Below are 19028 nucleotides of genomic sequence, written 5' to 3' on the forward strand. Positions count from 1 at the left end.
ATTAGCATGAGTGGTCTTGCACTCTCGTTCTTTAACAGAAGTCAAGAGTTCGAGCTTCTTTTTGTATGAACAAATTAATTTAGTCAGTATTTTATCCCTTAATTAGGCCTGCTTGATGTAAACGAGGATTAATCTAAGTATGGTAGAAGTTTAAAAGTGTCTTTTACATTTAGAGCTGCTCAGGACACCTCGTGGTCTGATAAAAAAGAAAATAGTCTGACCCAAGTCGAATCATATTAAAACCATATGGGCCCAGGTATTTTGAACAAACTTAAAGCCCACTTTTCCACAGATGTCTTAAAAGCCCATTTCAACTTATAGCAATCCTTAGTACATTAGACTAGGCCGTTTCACTTGAAGGCGATATGGGCTTCATTCTGGAAATGGGCTAGCACGTAGTCCGGCCCAACACGCAAGCGGGCACACTAACCAATGACGCCGTCAGACTACCTGGCTTCCAAGCGCTTCCACGTGTCCGCCTCTGCCGCAATCCATCTCTCTCTCACATATTCCATACTCGCGCATTTACGGTTTTACCCTTGTTCTCGAACCCAGAAAATATCATAAAAACTTATTTGATCTCCCTGCCTACTTTCTTCCATCATCCCATCCATATTTTCTCTCTCTTGATCCGTTCCCTTATCTGTCTTTATCTTAATATTATTATTATATGTGTGTATATATCTATATATATATATAGTGATATAGAGAGATAAAGAAGAGTTTTAAGGAATGAAAGGTATGTTTGCAAAGCTCGATCAAAGTAGCCACAAGTTCCAAAGCCACCACTACGATCTCCGGCAGCTTCAGCCGGAGCACGCTTTCCAAGTCGCCGGCGGCGGGCCGGAATCGAAATCTTCCGAAGAAGGTGATGATAATAAGAACAGTGAACTCGTGGTCGCCCCGCAACCGATTTCAGGTGTTAACGACGGGGCGAGCATCGAGATTTCCCGGCGGCCCCGCGGCCGGCCGCCGGGATCGAAGAACAAGCCAAAGCCGCCGGTGGTGATAACTCTCGACGCCGGGCCTTCCATGAGCCCTTACGTGCTCGAATTGCCCGGCGGGGTTGACTTGATCGGTTCCGTTACTAGGTTTTGCCGGAAACGGGATATGGGGATTTGTGTCCTAAGCGGGTCGGGTACGGTTTCTGATGTCACGCTCCGGCAGCCCTCCACCGCGCCCGGGCCCAACATTATCTTCCACGGCCGTTTCGATATTCTCTCCCTTTCCGCTACGATTCTGAACCCAAACGTGAATTTTTCTGCCGTCAGTTCGAGACCGGAGGATTTCACGATAGCATTAGCCGGACCGCAGGGGCAGGTGGTATTAAGGAATAATATTTGTATGATTTAGTCTAGTTAGTTATATTTTCTCTGGAACTCATGACTTTTGGCATAATTCTGATACTAAATATTGAAGCATGTGCTCCATCTTGACTAAAAGTCTAAACTGATAGTTGGACTACACATTTTTGCTTATATATTATTTATGCTCAAACTGGCTTCTCCCTATTAATGAACATACACTCTTTTCCTTCACTATTTAATAGGTGGTGGGTGGGCCGGTGGTGGGACCGTTGACCACGGCGGGGCCGGTGTACCTGATCGCCGCCACCTTTAACAATCCTTTGCATCACAGGCTGCCGGCGGTGGATGAGGAGGGCAAGAATTGTGGCGGTGGAAATGAGGGCGGCCTACAGTCTTCCGGCGGGGAGGAGAGTGGAGGCGCTGCGGTGGCGGCGGCGGAGGAGCCGCGGGGGCTATCGTCGACGTTTAACTGTCAAATGGCGGCGGCGGATGTGATATGGGCGCCAACGGGTAGACAAGCTCCGCCACCCTACTAAAATGCGCCGCCCAAGTTTAATTTGGCCGTGGATAAGCTAGTGTTGGGTTTTGGTTTCTTGTTTGTTTAGTTTTAGCTTGACCTTTAAAGTCTTGACTCTTGAGTTTGTATCTTAAAAGTATCTACTTTTGGTTATGTCTAGTAACGTAGATATATATGGCTCGGAATGTTTATCTTCTTGCTAGTGTGAATATTTGCATTTAAATTTATTAAAACCTAAAAACAAATTAATGTACTGGTTGTATGGTTTGAAATAGTTATCATTTTATTATTGAGTTAATAGTTATTATTTGATAATTTTTTAAACTTATTTTTAGATTAGGGATGTGACAAGGCAAGGATGTTAGACTGTTATGGCATGTTTGCTGGGATGGAATCATCCCATGGAAAATGGTTTCCAAAAAATTGAGGAAAATAAAAGATTATGTTGTTTGGTTGGATGGAAAATGATTTTCATGGAATTTGATTTCCCAAGGCAGGAAAACAAATTCCTTAGTAGAGTTAGGTATTTTGTTTTCCATGAGAGGTGGGGAGAAAGTATAAGCTTTGGACTATTTTACTCTCAACCAACTTTATTAATTACACATGTATATATAGCCAAATCATTATTTCTAAGGGCATATTGGTCTTTATATTCATAATTCCTTACCTTTCAAAATCCAACCAAACAATGGAATTCATATTCCCAATAATTCTTTTTTCACCAACCAAACAGTTGAATTTGTTTTCTTGATAATTTGTTTTCCCTGGAATTTGAATTCCATTTTCTTCAAATATTTTCTAACGAACCAAACGGGCTGTTAGAGTTAAACCCTTCGAAAAAACAAAAATGACAATCTTTTTATTTTAAAGATTCTCTTAATTTATTATCAAAGGGTTTAATTGACGAAATTTTAAACCATTCGAAGATCAAATTAATTGAAATTAAAACTTGAGGACCATAGATTTAAATTCTTGTAAATATGCTTGTTCTTATTATTTCGTATGAAAATTTTTCAAAACTATTTATAATTAATGGTTAAATTGAAAAATAAAAATTAGTACGATGCAATGATGTGGAAAATTGAGAAGTGGTTGGAAAATGTGTAGAAGAAAATTGGAAGGGGGAGTGAGGAGAGATAGATGTTGGAGAATGTGAAAGCGGGGGAGTTTTAGAGATGGTGTCATGTCTTTGCATGGGTGCTGCGGAGAAATGACGAATGACAGAGATAAGAAATGACTTGATTTGGCTTTATTTGCAGCAGCAGATAATGGAAAGATTTTATTATATATTTTTAAAAAATTATAAATAAAAAAAATTGTAATACTTTAACTTAACTCGATTTAATTCTGTAAGATTTGTGAGATGATTTTACATAAATGTGATTATATTTTGATAATTGAACCATGATCTTTTTACACTATTTTAAGATTTTCATACCCCTACTAGGTGAGTGGGTGGTTAACAATATCCCTAATTTCTAATAGTGCAAAAAGAGAGTCTTTGTGATATATACAACAACCCATTAATTCTAGCTAACTCCGATCCATGTTAAAACGTAAAATGACGAGATACATACTGATGTCATATGTTGACGTATGGAGTAATAATTTGACGACTTTTTGATATGGATGAATAATTGAGATCCAAAAATGACAAACAACCCTAATTTTGGATGAAAGCTTTATACTCTTCAATGGCAACAGCAGCTGGAAAGTGGGTCCCAACCATTAGAAATTTCCCCCCATTAGAGTTAACACTACATGAATAGTCTTGTCCCGATAAATACATCATCTTAACTTCCAGCATTTTTATCGTTTGCTTCAGCTATACGTTTTGATTGTATTGGAAGAAGAAAAGAAAAGAGAAAAATATTGTAGTTTATCAAGTTACTATAGATGTGATACTGACTATAATAATACATACATAGTTATCTAGTTCAGCCATTCAAGTTGATGATTATTGCTCGTCTGATGAGACGGAAATTAAATCTCACTTTATTGTTGGAAGTAAATTTTAAATAAAAACCTCTTATTCATCTTGCAATATTATTATGGGAGGAAATAGACTAAGTTAGGGAAGCACAAAAGGATAGTACAATAAGATTGTGATGTTGTGTCATCACGACATTCCTCTTTTTCCATAGATGAAAATGCCCTAACAGAATGACACGTATCTTCTTTGGGGCTCCGCAGCTCTAAAAAGGAAAGATTGTATTCGTCTTGGTGGGGAAGATTCAGTGCTAATGTTTCCTTTTTGGAAAGGGGAATTCGAGCATGCCAACTGCTTTTGGACTCTATTCACATAGGCTACTACCATAGTTATAATAGAAGCCATTTGAGCAAGATCTATTTGAAACAATAATTCACATTTTATATTCATGTTAAAAACTATATATATAAATATTATATATGTTACTCCCTAGAAATACAAGGGGAAGAGTGACAAAATTATGGCCGGTTTCTTTTTTATCACGGCCCAAGAAGTACACCCAACCTCTAACCCCCAATTCTACAACTCATCAAAGTTTATTTACCACTTTACAATACCAAAACTTAATTGTATGATGTTCAAATTGGGGGTTTACCTCATCTATATTTCATGGTTCCGAAAGGTTTATCCGATCCTAACCTCTGGGCGCCGCTACTACTACTATTACTACCACCTAAATGTCTACACGGTTTGGCTGAATCCGGACTGAATGAGGCGGGAATACTTCCTTTGCTTTTCGATGCCTCGTGATCACATGTTCCTGTCCAAAATCCCTGATCCTCGACGGCTGAATCTGCATATCCAATCGTCTCGGGATAGCCTGATGCGTAGTGCCCCATATTAGAGAGGCGTGAATGCCTTGAATACAATGGAGAAGGAGAGGACGAGGATGAAGATGTGTCGGAATCAGTGGAGATCCTCCAAGGGCTATTCCAACAGGCGCCTCCATGATCACCAAATATTTGATCTGCAATATCCTCTGCGCTTATTGAATCCCTGTAGCTGCTGTCCGTGCTAGAAGAACCGCCTTCGGAGAAAAGAGATGATGAGTTGTCACTGGATGAGTCCTCGAATATTGTCGGATTTCGTGGCCAGGAACTCGCTTGAACAGAATTGAAGCATTCCCTACATGCTCGGTCATTTGTAGAATCACCTTTAGAGAGATCCCATGAATTTGTGTGAGAACTTGATTTACAATTTGCATTTTTCTGTCCCCTTGGATCATGAGAAGTCAAACTCCTTATTAATTTTGGGGCACGTGGAGAGACCCTAACAAAATAAAATCAAGTGAGACAATAACTCCACTGATCAGAAACAGAGGCTTCAACATAAAGGAGAGAAAGAATTTACCTTGAGTAGAGAAGCATATATGCTCCCTTTGACAAGACGCTCTCAACTTCCACAGGTTTTACCTACGACCATGAATAATAATAAGTCAAACAGGCTCTTGTGCTAAATTCAGGATAATTTGACTGCAGGTCACAGTTCTACAGGCATTCTTTCCACTCTATTTGGTTAACTTTGATGTTTCAAGGATAAACAACATACCTTGCTGTCATTGACCTTGAACCACTTATTTTGAAAATTCTTGACATAGCACACATAGTGCCCAGAAAAGGCAGCATTCATGACGTCCTCATGTTCAATAACTCCATAAAGCTGATATATTGGTGATTTATCACTTGTTCCACTCATATAGAAGGCCAGATTCAAAAACTCAGGAAATGTTATTGTCTTGTTCAGCTTCCCAAATTTACCCGACTGCAAAGGGAAAAAAAGTGAGTGAGCAGTAGTAAGGGAAAAGAAAAAAGGAAAAGTTTATTCAAGGTGTTACCTGAAATCTCTTTAATGCAATAGTGAGCACATTAGGGGCCTCCAATATTTTCAACTTCTTCCGGGCTTTCTCATACGATTTGCATCTGATAAGATAATTCAATTCTAGTTAGATGTATCCAAATCATATCAGTAACACAAACAGTCACAAAATTAAATCACAAGAATATAATGTGCACTTCAGAAACCAAGAAAAGTTCTAGACAGGTTAGTCAGAAACCACAGTTGCAGTGGTTACACTATTGAAAATTTCATCTGAAATAGACTTAAAATTTAAGTGGACATTTAATACATGATTTAAAAAACATGGGTTGTGAGGGATGAGGGGGGGTTGGGGTGGGTGAAGCACATTAGAGCACATGAAGAAAATGTAAAAATGAATTGATAAAAACAAAACTATAATTCCATGGAAAGAGATCTGATATTTAAAGGAAAATTTATGACAACATGACAGAAATGCATTAAATATACTCTGAGAAACTAAACTAGACTACCTGCTGCAATGGTACTTGTTTTCACCATCTAGAATCTCAGTGTGTGTGAATTGTCTTAAAGCTCCTTCCAAGCTTGCAATATCTCCATCAATTTCAACTGTAAGGTCCATTATTCTTTCATGCCTCTCAGATTTGCCTCCACACCTCATGCACTCAATCTGCAAATTATATCATTAATTTACCAGGAAGGAATTTCTATGGAGATCATATAAATCAAAATCTTAGCAAGCTCCTAAAAGACCACAGATTACCTTTGAACGAAGGAAGCCCCCAAATGTAAGCCCAATGAGACTTGTCTGCTCTTCCAAAGAGCATGATGTACGGACACCTGCTTCCTTTAAGCAAACAGATTGCATGGTCTCAATGACATACCTACAATATCAATATGAGTCAACTATGCAAGAGCATTTGGAGGAGTAAAGTGAATGAATCTCAAAGGCTGTAAAAGTAAGCTCACCTGAGAAATTCATGAGCATCTTCTTCTCTCCCATTACCAAGACTGCTCCCAATATTCTCCAAATGGGAAATTATCCGGATAGGGGAGAGCGGAGAATTCCCATTCTTTGCTTTTAGAACTAAACTCTCAAATTCACAGTTGAAACACCAATCTTTCTTTGCACCTAACAAAGAGGAGGGAGAAACAAGTAGGAGTTACAAGAATATGAAAACAAGACAGGATCACTTCTCTTTTAATGAGAGAATAAGATTCAAAAATCAATTGCATAAAATTATTATTAAGAAACATACATCCTTTTGAATGGAAGCCTTGAAGGAAGTAAGCCGTGAAGGGTGGAGTAAACGCTAGGCACTGAAGGACAGCATTAGCATAACAACTGCAGGATATTAAATAAAAGTCATGCATTTGTAAAACCCAAAAAAGTCAACACTTAAAGCTTTCTCTATTAGAGTGAAGTTTGGATTGTTAAAAATACAGACACATGGGTAACAGCCAATAGCAGCTCACTGGTATTAAATTGGAAATATGATAATTTTCGTCAGCATATGTCCAATCATGCATTATTGGACGAAGTTACAATAAATAAAAGCGATGAGCTAGCACAATCAAAAGAAAGATGCAATATAACTGAGGAATGATTAAGCCAAAAAGAAACAATGGTGGATGGAAACTCAAAAGAAATTTATGCTCTATGGGATCTCATAAATTATACAGAGTATCTCTGATTAGCTAGTCTAGAATGTATTGAATATGTTAAATGGATAGTCAAAATAAATCATGATGAGCAAACGATCTATCTTAGCTCTACATACCTGTTCCCACAATTTGTGAGGCCAAATGGACGTAATTCAACCTTTTTCGTGTTAAAAAGCTTCACAAACAACTCATATGGAAATAGACCCTGTCAAGAATGAAGTAATTAGGTTTCAAAAAAAAAAAAAGAATGAAGTAATTAATAAAATGCTTGACACCCTAGACCATATCCATACAAATTGAAAATACAGTGCAAAGCATGAAGTTGAACCTTATTATTGTATCTTCCTCCAATCTCACTCCAGGCTCCTATGGAATTATGCCGTGACTTTGAAGCTTTGAGTTGGTCAACAACTTTAGACACTGATGATTTTAAGCCACTCTTAGAACTTTGTGAATCACCTCCAGAATCTGATGAGCAAGCAGTAACTTGTGCACTATCAATCTTTGCAGACTTCGCACCTTGAAAATCATGTCTTCTATTATTAGATGGATGACCATCAGGGGCCTTTGCAGAAAGAGAATCAACTTGTCTGGCTTTTGGAGTTTGTGAAACATTCTTCAAGCCTTCAATGCTCTTATCAGATGCTTTTGGTGGGGTATTGGCTTTCAATGTGTCATTATTCACTAAATGCTCCACTTTACAAGCTTCGGAAGCGGTAGATAAAGAGCGTCTAGATTCCTTATAACTTGATGTACTTCTGACATTGGCCTTATTGAGATCAATAGTATTATGAGATTCAGGTCTCAATGAAGACCTTATCAAGTCTACATTATCTTTAACTAGTAAGAGCTGGGCTGCATCACTTGGTTTTGCTTTTGGGCCTTGTTCATCCACACTGGGACCTGAAGTTCTAGCCATTTCAGAAGAACAGTTTGTGGGCAACCGAGAATCTGAAACATCGAAGGCAATAACATCTTCAGAATCAGGATGAGAAACATCATCCACTACATTCACTTTAGATCTACTGTAGTGAGCAGTTCCTTCCCAAAAGCCAGAAGAGGGTATAGATGACACCAATACTGAAGACTCACTAGATCCATTAACACTTGATACTGTTGAATTTGATGACTTTGATTTTCTATTCTTATCAGCACTGGGATTCACATGACCAGATTTACTTGAAGAGACAACATTTACAGAACTGATCACTGTAGATTGCTCCAGAAATTGTGGCTTATGATCTGAGTTGGTTGGAAAAGTTTTTGTGTGACCAGAACCAGCACCAACAGATTTGTCAAAACCATCTGAATCATCACTGATGGATGTGCTGGAAATTGATTCACTAGAAGTAGTGGAAGTTGAAAATGAATGAGGTGAAAACTCAGAGTCTGAGTTTGTAGTTCCATCATCTGTGAGATGTTTCCCTTCCATAACATCTTCTGTGTTTTCTGCCCCAGAGATACTGGGTTCAGAACATGTAGGCTCTGCAAAAGTTGCATCAATTGATCCAGGAATGTTCCTCTCTTCAGTTTCAATTCCTTCAGCATAACCTTCATTTGCTTCTTGCCTAAACACCTTAAAATCATTGGCTCCTTTACCATAACTGTCATGATTGTTGTTGACAGGTGGATGGCACTCATCTTTGTGGCCCAGTCTCCAATGGATGATTTGACATTTACCGGAACTGAAACATTCATTTTTTATTAAGAACACCAGGGGGAAAAAAGGAAAGTAATACAGCATGGACATAGTAAGTGCTGAACATAAGAGAACAAATACACAGCTGTGCAATTTATATTTGTCAACAGGTTTGCAGGTCCTATTTTGAGTCTTTGACCAAATGTTACTTCTTCTGTTCTTCATTTTAAAATAGAAATAGCCCTAACCTTAGGAAAGAAAAAAGAAAAATGATCTTTAGCTACCTACAATGGCAGTATGCTTCTTGTTGTGATCCTACTGATACATTCTGCACAAACTAAACCAATCCAATACAGCATCTTATTGGGGGGGTGGGGCGGGGAAGATACTTGTGGAGAACAATAATTAAGCACAAGGATGAGAGCCTCCTTAACTCATCTGATTTCCAATAGCAAGGATTACTAATTCAATGCAAGGAAATGTCATAAAAGGACTTCCAATAGAATCATAGATCATTGACAAGAAACGATATGATAAAAACCCTGAAGTGTAGAACATTTCTCTGTCTGCCTTTTGCTAAGTAGCTAGAACATGATATGTGAGATTCCTAAAAAATGGCCAACTAATACAACACCAAGTAAGGAAATTTCCCATCCCACCAAACATCATGATCATGCTATAGATAAATTTGTGTGTGGTGCACCATAATAAATACTGTCTTCCCAGAGGTGGTGATCTAAAAATACTCTGACAATTCACCATTGCTCAATGCTCATAGAAGCATAATATGATCTTTCTTTCCAAATTCCCCAGCCTACCATGGACAAATTATTTAGGTGGATATTATCATTTGGCATTCACATCCTACTCAACTATTGAATTCAAAATGAAAGATAAGAATTAACACTATAATCATCATCTTCCAAATGTAATAAGAGTTCATAAAAAAGGCAATTTCTTAGAGAGCAAACGCATCAGGAGCACAAGTAAAGTAAAGTTTCATGATTCGAGTTCACCAGATAGTGAATAAAAAATCAGATGTTGTATGAAATTGGAGTTCTAAATCAACATACCAGTATCGAACCGCTTTACACCGGGAGCACCGCGTAGAAGCTGGGGAAAAGCACTGAGCACACTCGTACGGCAGTTGCCGCGCAACTGGCACAGATGTCAAGGTTGAAGACACAGGAGCAGGCGGCGGAACCGCAGCCGGCACCTCATCCCCCACCACAGAGTCGAAGCTATAGCCGCTATACTCAAAGCCGTACTCCGCAGCCGCCTCGAACTCAGCCCTAGCAGCCTCCTCAGAAGCCAAAACCAAAAGCCGGTCGATCTCCTCCCTCCTGGCCAACGCGTGCTGCCATTTCCGGCGGACCAGAAAGCCCAGCAGTGGCCCTATCAACACCAGGAACGCCGCCACGAGAACGCGCAAACCTAGATCCCCTCCCACAAGCATTTACACAATAGTTACACAACAAACACTATTTCTCGATCACATCCAAACCTCACTTCATCCAAACCTCACAGATTAAACACCCCCATCCAAATAAATTCAACGAAATTCCCCGCGATATATTGGATTCCAATTGTGAGATCAAACTAACCAAGGATTGGCCCCCTCCACCGCACTGACAGCGATATAAACGAGAAAAATACAAAACATATAGATTATATATGTACATAAACGCCAGAAGAGACACCCGATAGAGAGAGAAAATAGATGTGACCTTTGATGAAGCAAAAAAGATGCGCCGAGACGGAGAAGAAGTGAAGGAGACTCAGATTTCCGACCCTAAAGATTTTTCCAGATCGAGAATTTAGGGGTAAATTTGAAAAAGCCAAAAATAATACTGCAGCTAATTCAGTTGCTTAGTATTTAATTATAAGCCCTTTTAAATCTCGGTAATTGCTTAAGGGGTGAATTTGGTTCGGAAATATCCGTAATTACTATCCACATGTATGATCGATGACAAATTATACGATGGATCAGGTCTATCTTGCATTGTAAATTATGATCTAAAAATAATATTCAGATTTTGTATCGAGTTGACACATTTTATACCTGTCGTTAAAAATTATCAAGTTATTTATTTATATGTATAAAAATTATTAACGATAATCTGTAAATACATAATGTATTAACTGAAAATACAAAATTTTTGTATTGAGATTCTGAATGCAGTATGAACCAAAGTTTCGAAAATATTTCTTAAAATATGTATTGTAATGTGTGTAAGAAAGGAATTTTGGGGGTTGGGTGGCAAGGTGGGGGGTGGGTAAGGAATTTTTAATTTTTTAGCCTTGGCATCGATTTGAGAGACGTGAATATCGGGCTCGCAAAAATATTCCGACCGGATGGACTAAATTGGGCCGCTTGTAAAAAACGGCTTTTCATTTCCGCGCTGCAAGCCGGTGGAGGTTACTGTAGTCCCACCAATCAATATTTTTTACTTTATTATATTTAAGTTTTGAACTAATTTTTCTTTGGCATGTTATTCTTTGGGTTGACAATTTGTATTTTTTATATTAAAATTAATTGATATGAAATATTGTCATTCTTTGTCAGTATCTACTGGATCTATATCATGTTTGAATTTAAATGAAGGTATTGCCAGTATTGAATCGATCTATAAATAAAATATCTATATTTTATTATTTATAAGATTATTGATTGAGGCATAAAATATAATTAAATACACATATTTATATTAGTGAATGTTACTTTTGTTATCGAGTATTTCCTTATTAATTGAAATTATCATAAAATACAAGCATAGATCTTGATTTGGCTCAATTTGAGTTTTATTGAGATCTTATTTGAAACCTAGTAAGGCTAGTATGTCGGAGGACTAGGGTTATAGTAAGGAAATTGATCGATATTTACAGGTCGTTATATTTGTTTAACACAACACATGATTGATCGACCATTAGAGTTAATCAGATTAAAGAGTGTTATGTTAGCCTACTTACAGTATAACATCTTAATAAGTCACATGAATCCAATATAATTACTCTCTATTGTTCTTAACTTCTCATTTCTTGTACTTCTCATGCTCACTATATTTATGAGGCCCAAGTCATTCGACTTATTGATCTCGCATGAACTCGTGTCTTATAGTTCATATTTGTGTACTATGATCAATAATAAAATTACTATTACTCTTTTAAATATATTTAAGTCAGCGCGACCTCAATTTAATTTACATGATCACTCTAATGATAAATTATACTTTAATCAATCCAACTTGTAACCTATTGATGTTAGCAATTTATTGATTGATTGAGAAGGGAGTGGGAGGCTGGGAGCTAATTCAATTTTTAGTGGTTAATTTAGTGTCAAATATTAGATGATGAGGAGGATGACTTTTCCCTTATTGGGAAAATTAAACGATCTTATGCAGGGGGCAAACTTTAGTAGGAGAGTACCACTTTTTTCTTTCATAAAATTATAGCTGTGGAAAATAGACCTAGCTAGGCTCTTATTTTTCTACAACATAGTACATTGGCACATAATATGGGTTATGACCATTGAAAATTACACCATTATATATTTTCAAGACCAACCAGTGCCAATAATTTTTTTTTAAAGTGGAATTAAAATAATAATTTTTAAAAAATGACAATCACATCAGTGATGATCGGAGGAACATGTCAAATTTAGTCGAGTTTTATAATTTTAATAAGTTTAGAAACTTAATTACACTTTTTTGAATTTGATGATCTAAATGCACTTTTGTGGGTAGTTCGGTGATTAATTTGAACATTTTTCTTATATTTTTTATGAAGAAGGGTTACCATTTTACCTATTATTTTATGTTAAAATGTCATGAATTCGATTCCCAAATCCAATCATATATTACCAAAAAAAAATGTACAGATTTTTTTTGTGTTATTGAATGACATGTACGATTTGTATGAAATAATGTATAACTAGGATATTTACCTCTAAGCCTATTATAAAATGAAAGTTCATTTTGGGCAATTAATTAATGCGCCAAACTTATAGGTAGATTATTGTACCATAAAGGTGTGTTATATATAGAGTAGGGTTGGCTTGGTACACAAACATTAACCTAGATATATATGATGACAATATTTGTTTAATAACAATATGAATTCATAATTACTATTTGAAAATTACATTACAAAATTTATTGTGACGAAATTGATGGCGATTGAAAAAATTGATAAAAATCAGACGTGTAACCTTATAGTATAAAAAGTATATTTCATTGCCATTCTATGATGGGTATATGATGACAACCTTAGGTTGTGTAGGTGGATGATTGAAGTGAAATATAAATTGGTGCTTGCCAGATGGGCTTTTGTCGCTGCATAAAAAGAAAATGACTTCATATGATTCCCTGAACTTCATATAAATTATGAGGAAATTGAGGGAGCAAAGACGAAACAAACTTTGCTTTCTCTCATTTGGGGGTGGGTTTGACACGTCATCATTCTTGAAACTTCCACGTAGATTTGCGACCGTTTGCTTATGCACGGTGATAAACGTATGTACTTGCATGAAAATGAATAAATCTTTGGCGTTAATTACTATGCCAATTTGCCAATTTTTCCAATAAGATTGTGTCAATATAAGTCAGTCATTTTTTTTCCCAAAAATCTAAAACTACATAAAAATGACTTACATTTAATAGAAAAATTTAGCATGACTCAATTTCAATTTATTGAATTAAAAATGAAATCTCAATTCCTAATTCAATTTACCTTTCTTATTATATGATTTGTGTGTTATTACACAAGAGCAGTGTTTATTAAATGTACACTCTCGAATAATGACTGTCAAGTTTTCTTCGTAACTAAAAAAAAAAACAAAACAAAACAAAAAATTAAAAACAAATATTGGCATCTGCATCGCTTGATGAGATTCTACTCCATCCATAGCTTTGCCCTTTAGAAGAGTTATTCCCTCTCGTACTATTTAATAATGATATATCAATTTAGTTTTTAATTATTTGGTAAATTTACAAAAAGAAAATTCAAAATTAACGGTTCCGAAGGATCAAAATTATATTGATACAGTCATAAAAGGTAGAGCATTACAACTATGACCATTTTAAAGTAAAAGAATTAGTTTTGACAATGATACTATATAAATTAGAGACTAAAATTAACTATTTTTTATTATTTTTTTGGGAGTGGTGTTTNCTTTTTTCTTTCATAAAATTATAGCTGTGGAAAATAGACCTAGCTAGGCTCTTATTTTTCTACAACATAGTACATTGGCACATAATATGGGTTATGACCATTGAAAATTACACCATTATATATTTTCAAGACCAACCAGTGCCAATAATTTTTTTTTAAAGTGGAATTAAAATAATAATTTTTAAAAAATGACAATCACATCAGTGATGATCGGAGGAACATGTCAAATTTAGTCGAGTTTTATAATTTTAATAAGTTTAGAAACTTAATTACACTTTTTTGAATTTGATGATCTAAATGCACTTTTGTGGGTAGTTCGGTGATTAATTTGAACATTTTTCTTATATTTTTTATGAAGAAGGGTTACCATTTTACCTATTATTTTATGTTAAAATGTCATGAATTCGATTCCCAAATCCAATCATATATTACCAAAAAAAAATGTACAGATTTTTTTTGTGTTATTGAATGACATGTACGATTTGTATGAAATAATGTATAACTAGGATATTTACCTCTAAGCCTATTATAAAATGAAAGTTCATTTTGGGCAATTAATTAATGCGCCAAACTTATAGGTAGATTATTGTACCATAAAGGTGTGTTATATATAGAGTAGGGTTGGCTTGGTACACAAACATTAACCTAGATATATATGATGACAATATTTGTTTAATAACAATATGAATTCATAATTACTATTTGAAAATTACATTACAAAATTTATTGTGACGAAATTGATGGCGATTGAAAAAATTGATAAAAATCAGACGTGTAACCTTATAGTATAAAAAGTATATTTCATTGCCATTCTATGATGGGTATATGATGACAACCTTAGGTTGTGTAGGTGGATGATTGAAGTGAAATATAAATTGGTGCTTGCCAGATGGGCTTTTGTCGCTGCATAAAAAGAAAATGACTTCATATGATTCCCTGAACTTCATATAAATTATGAGGAAATTGAGGGAGCAAAGACGAAACAAACTTTGCTTTCTCTCATTTGGGGGTGGGTTTGACACGTCATCATTCTTGAAACTTCCACGTAGATTTGCGACCGTTTGCTTATGCACGGTGATAAACGTATGTACTTGCATGAAAATGAATAAATCTTTGGCGTTAATTACTATGCCAATTTGCCAATTTTTCCAATAAGATTGTGTCAATATAAGTCAGTCATTTTTTTTCCCAAAAATCTAAAACTACATAAAAATGACTTACATTTAATAGAAAAATTTAGCATGACTCAATTTCAATTTATTGAATTAAAAATGAAATCTCAATTCCTAATTCAATTTACCTTTCTTATTATATGATTTGTGTGTTATTACACAAGAGCAGTGTTTATTAAATGTACACTCTCGAATAATGACTGTCAAGTTTTCTTCGTAACTAAAAAAAAAAACAAAACAAAACAAAAAATTAAAAACAAATATTGGCATCTGCATCGCTTGATGAGATTCTACTCCATCCATAGCTTTGCCCTTTAGAAGAGTTATTCCCTCTCGTACTATTTAATAATGATATATCAATTTAGTTTTTAATTATTTGGTAAATTTACAAAAAGAAAATTCAAAATTAACGGTTCCGAAGGATCAAAATTATATTGATACAGTCATAAAAGGTAGAGCATTACAACTATGACCATTTTAAAGTAAAAGAATTAGTTTTGACAATGATACTATATAAATTAGAGACTAAAATTAACTATTTTTTATTATTTTTTTGGGAGTGGTGTTTGCTTGTTTGTCCCGCCCCCACAACACCCCCCCCCCCCCCCCCCCCCNCCCCCCCAACCCCCCCCCCCCCCCCCCCCCAAAAAAAAAGAGAAGAAATTAAATGGTTTCTGTTAAACTAGTGAAAAATGAGAGGATTTAATTAATTTTGATGAAATATAATATATTACTTTTATGGTCCATTTAGAAAGAGGAAAATGAACATTTTCCTTTCCCCGATGCACAACAGAAAAATGTCTTTATTTTTTTGGTTTATTTTCTGAAAAATGAATATAAGTGTATAATTAAACATTTTAAACATTTTATTTAGAATACAAAAAAATTATAATAATATTGAAAATAATATTATTTAAAAAAAAAACAAACAAACAAACCCAATTTCCGGATTTCTAAACAAGAACCGAGATCGTAAAATCACCCATCGAAAATCATTCGGCCAGACTAGTGTCGCATCGGAAACTAGTCAGCGAGACTGGTTTCCGGTAGCTAGCTTTTTCTAGTAGAGCAGCAAAAGCGTGATAGATGGTAGGGCTTGATCTGGAAGAGAGAAGCAGTAGAGGCGTGGTATAGAGATTTGAAAAATGACTTCCCAAAAAAAGAAAAGTCATTTTCTTAAAAACATACCCATTTTTCATTGATTAAAAGAACATTTTTAGTTACCTTATTTTCGCCCCTATTGCCAAACACTAGAAATCCGAAAAGTAATTTTCAAAAATTATTTTTTCAAATTTTCAAACACACCCTTTAGTCTTATTACTCTTATCATGCGAAATGTAAATACCACTTGGACTTGTTAGGTGGCGTGCCAATTTATGTGTGAAGGCTCTTTTTAAAGGTTTGATATGAATGGAGAAAAACATGTATGTCCAAGTCTTGGTTGATTAACAATTTTGTCTGCAAAAATTCTGCATCATATAATTGGTCAAAAAGCGAGATTGTGACGTTGTAATCGCACAAAAATGAATTCCCTAGCAAGCTTAATGTCTTGACCAAAATGCATGTTACTACTGACTATACATAGCGTGCAATTTATTTAATCTGCGGTCGTTCTAACTATATATATTTCACGCGTAGATGTATAGTATATTTACTTGAATGTGCGTGATAATCGAGTACACTTAATCATGACTTGTGACCCTAATCGGTAAATGACTATAAAAATGTGAATCAGTTTAGATTTTAGGTTATTCATAACTAACTGAATCAAATTAAGAAGATCAAGCCAAGGACCTTGTGGTCTAGTGGCATCAAATCTTTTCTTTTATATGGGAGGTGGTGGGTTCGAGTCTCAGTGAAGGCAATACTTACTCTACTCTTGTGCTTCAATAGGTTGAGAATGATTTAACTCATCCACAATTCCGGCCTTTAGGGTAAGGAATTTCGCCTTTTATTTCCAAAAAAAAGTATTATAACATTTTAATAACCTAAAAAAGAAAACACGTATTTCACATTAGGCGTTTTTACACAAAACTTATTCATTTTGTTTTATAAATTATGGTTTGATGATTGAATTGATTACCCATTTGAATGAATGTAGTACTTGTCAAAACAATTAATGAAGACATTTGGTGTGAAAGGTGGATAGGAATTTTGGAAATATAAAGAGAAATTTATGGCCATTACATAGCTTAAGAGTCCATGCATGCATTGACTATATTGGGGACTCTGTGAGCAATAGTTAATTTTACGTGTGGAGGGATATGAAGGTGATAGTGTGATAGTGAATATATGCTTCGTAGGAATTGGTAGATCATGAAGAATTTTAATTTATTTTCTATGATATTGTAATATTATAACATTTTAATAAGCTTGCATATATATATATATATATATAAAGGCCACACACACATAATACTTTTCGTCACAAAAAATATTAGGCATAATGCATGACTTATAATGGTATACATTGTGTGACAAATTTATGTACGAAACTACTTTAATTTGCATCTATGCATGACATATAATAAAATTTTGGACATGTCTTGCACGCAAAGTAATGAACTTGTGTACGCATGCCTTGGATGCATTTCTTGTAGCGAATGCATGCACAACATGTTTGCATGTCACACCTATATATTAATTACGTTTCCACATGATTAAGGCTTTTGATTGCTCGATCAGTTCCCCTCTGATTTTAGTTCAAGAATTACTTCTTGAAGATGAATTGTGTGCTCTAAGATAAAGAATAATCCATTGCTAGCTACTTGAATTTTTTTGGGGGTATATGCAGTGTCATTTTTTCTGTCGTTCCTAAAAAAATAAAAAATAAAAACCCTAATTAACTTGATATGAAATCATCTTAAATGATATACACATTCTCTAATCTCTATTATATTCTATAAACTTAGATATATGATAATTTGTGACAATTAGGCTGTCTATGTGCATACCAACCATCCATTTGTCCACATGTGCTCATCAACAACTTCTTAGCTTTTTTTCTGTTTGAGCTTTGCTCAATTTTGAATGGAAGTTTTAGTTGTTGGGAGGGACCTAAAAGCTAAGCTAAGCTAAGCTAAGCTAAGCTTTCTACTTTGTAAGTGAACGACAAACTCAAGTTGCATTGTGAAATCCATGTTCACCTAAATTTGAAAATGACTCCATGGAAGGTGAAGGAGAGGGTGCAATGCAAAGAAAAGTAATGCTCAGCTCAAACTCTATTTGGTCAAGAAATGAAAGTTTTTCACTATAGAGTTAAAATGTTACTTTTTAAACATGATGATTGACCATTAGCCACTGAAAAACTTATTTTAACTTTTACCTAATTAGAAAGGAACAAACTAGTAAATATAGAATCATATTTCGAGTTTTTTTTTGCAAGAATCATTATATTATATGGTTAGACTTCTTACTTTTTTAATAATGAAAATGATATGAATATTATTAAGAAGCAAACTTATTGTTGTTGATATGTATAATTTTTTACTTAATAAATCCGGGATAAGGGAAAATAAGCAAGTATTCAATTTATCTATATATTATAATTGCAATATCAACTAATCACAAATGTTCAAATAATAGATAATCAACATCTTTACAAAAATAAAGAGACTAATATATACACCATGATATATCATTGCCTTATTGCATTAATGATCAAATGCCACCTAAGATGACCACCCAACACCCTAGCACTTTCACTTGCATATATTCCTGACTTCTTTAATTTAGATTAGCAATAAAAAAGTTT

The 19028-nt window shown here is 35.1% G+C and overlaps 2 protein-coding genes across 2 annotated transcripts; one reads left to right on the forward strand and one right to left on the reverse strand.

Moving 5' to 3' along the window:
* The first annotated feature begins 630 nt into the window (after positions 1–630).
* Positions 631–2122, forward strand: LOC116022001 (AT-hook motif nuclear-localized protein 17-like). The gene is made up of 2 exons (XM_031262541.1): positions 631–1320; positions 1550–2122. Exons 1-2 carry the CDS (start codon positions 733–735, stop codon positions 1841–1843), a joined length of 882 nt encoding a protein of 293 aa, XP_031118401.1. The 5' UTR covers positions 631–732; the 3' UTR covers positions 1844–2122.
* Positions 2123–4171: 2049 nt separating this feature from the next.
* Positions 4172–10768, reverse strand: LOC116022236 (ubiquitin carboxyl-terminal hydrolase 16). Its single transcript, XM_031262861.1, has 11 exons — positions 10007–10768; positions 7623–8979; positions 7411–7499; positions 6889–6974; positions 6599–6761; positions 6393–6513; positions 6142–6299; positions 5649–5733; positions 5363–5575; positions 5165–5226; positions 4172–5083 (listed from the first exon to the last, which is right to left on the reverse strand). Exons 1-11 carry the CDS (start codon positions 10387–10389, stop codon positions 4411–4413), a joined length of 3390 nt encoding a protein of 1129 aa, XP_031118721.1. The 5' UTR covers positions 10390–10768; the 3' UTR covers positions 4172–4410.
* Between the last annotated feature and the right edge of the window lie 8260 nt (positions 10769–19028).

Source organism: Ipomoea triloba, chromosome 6 (genome assembly GCF_003576645.1).
Source record: "Ipomoea triloba cultivar NCNSP0323 chromosome 6, ASM357664v1".
Taxonomy (NCBI): domain Eukaryota; kingdom Viridiplantae; phylum Streptophyta; class Magnoliopsida; order Solanales; family Convolvulaceae; genus Ipomoea; species Ipomoea triloba.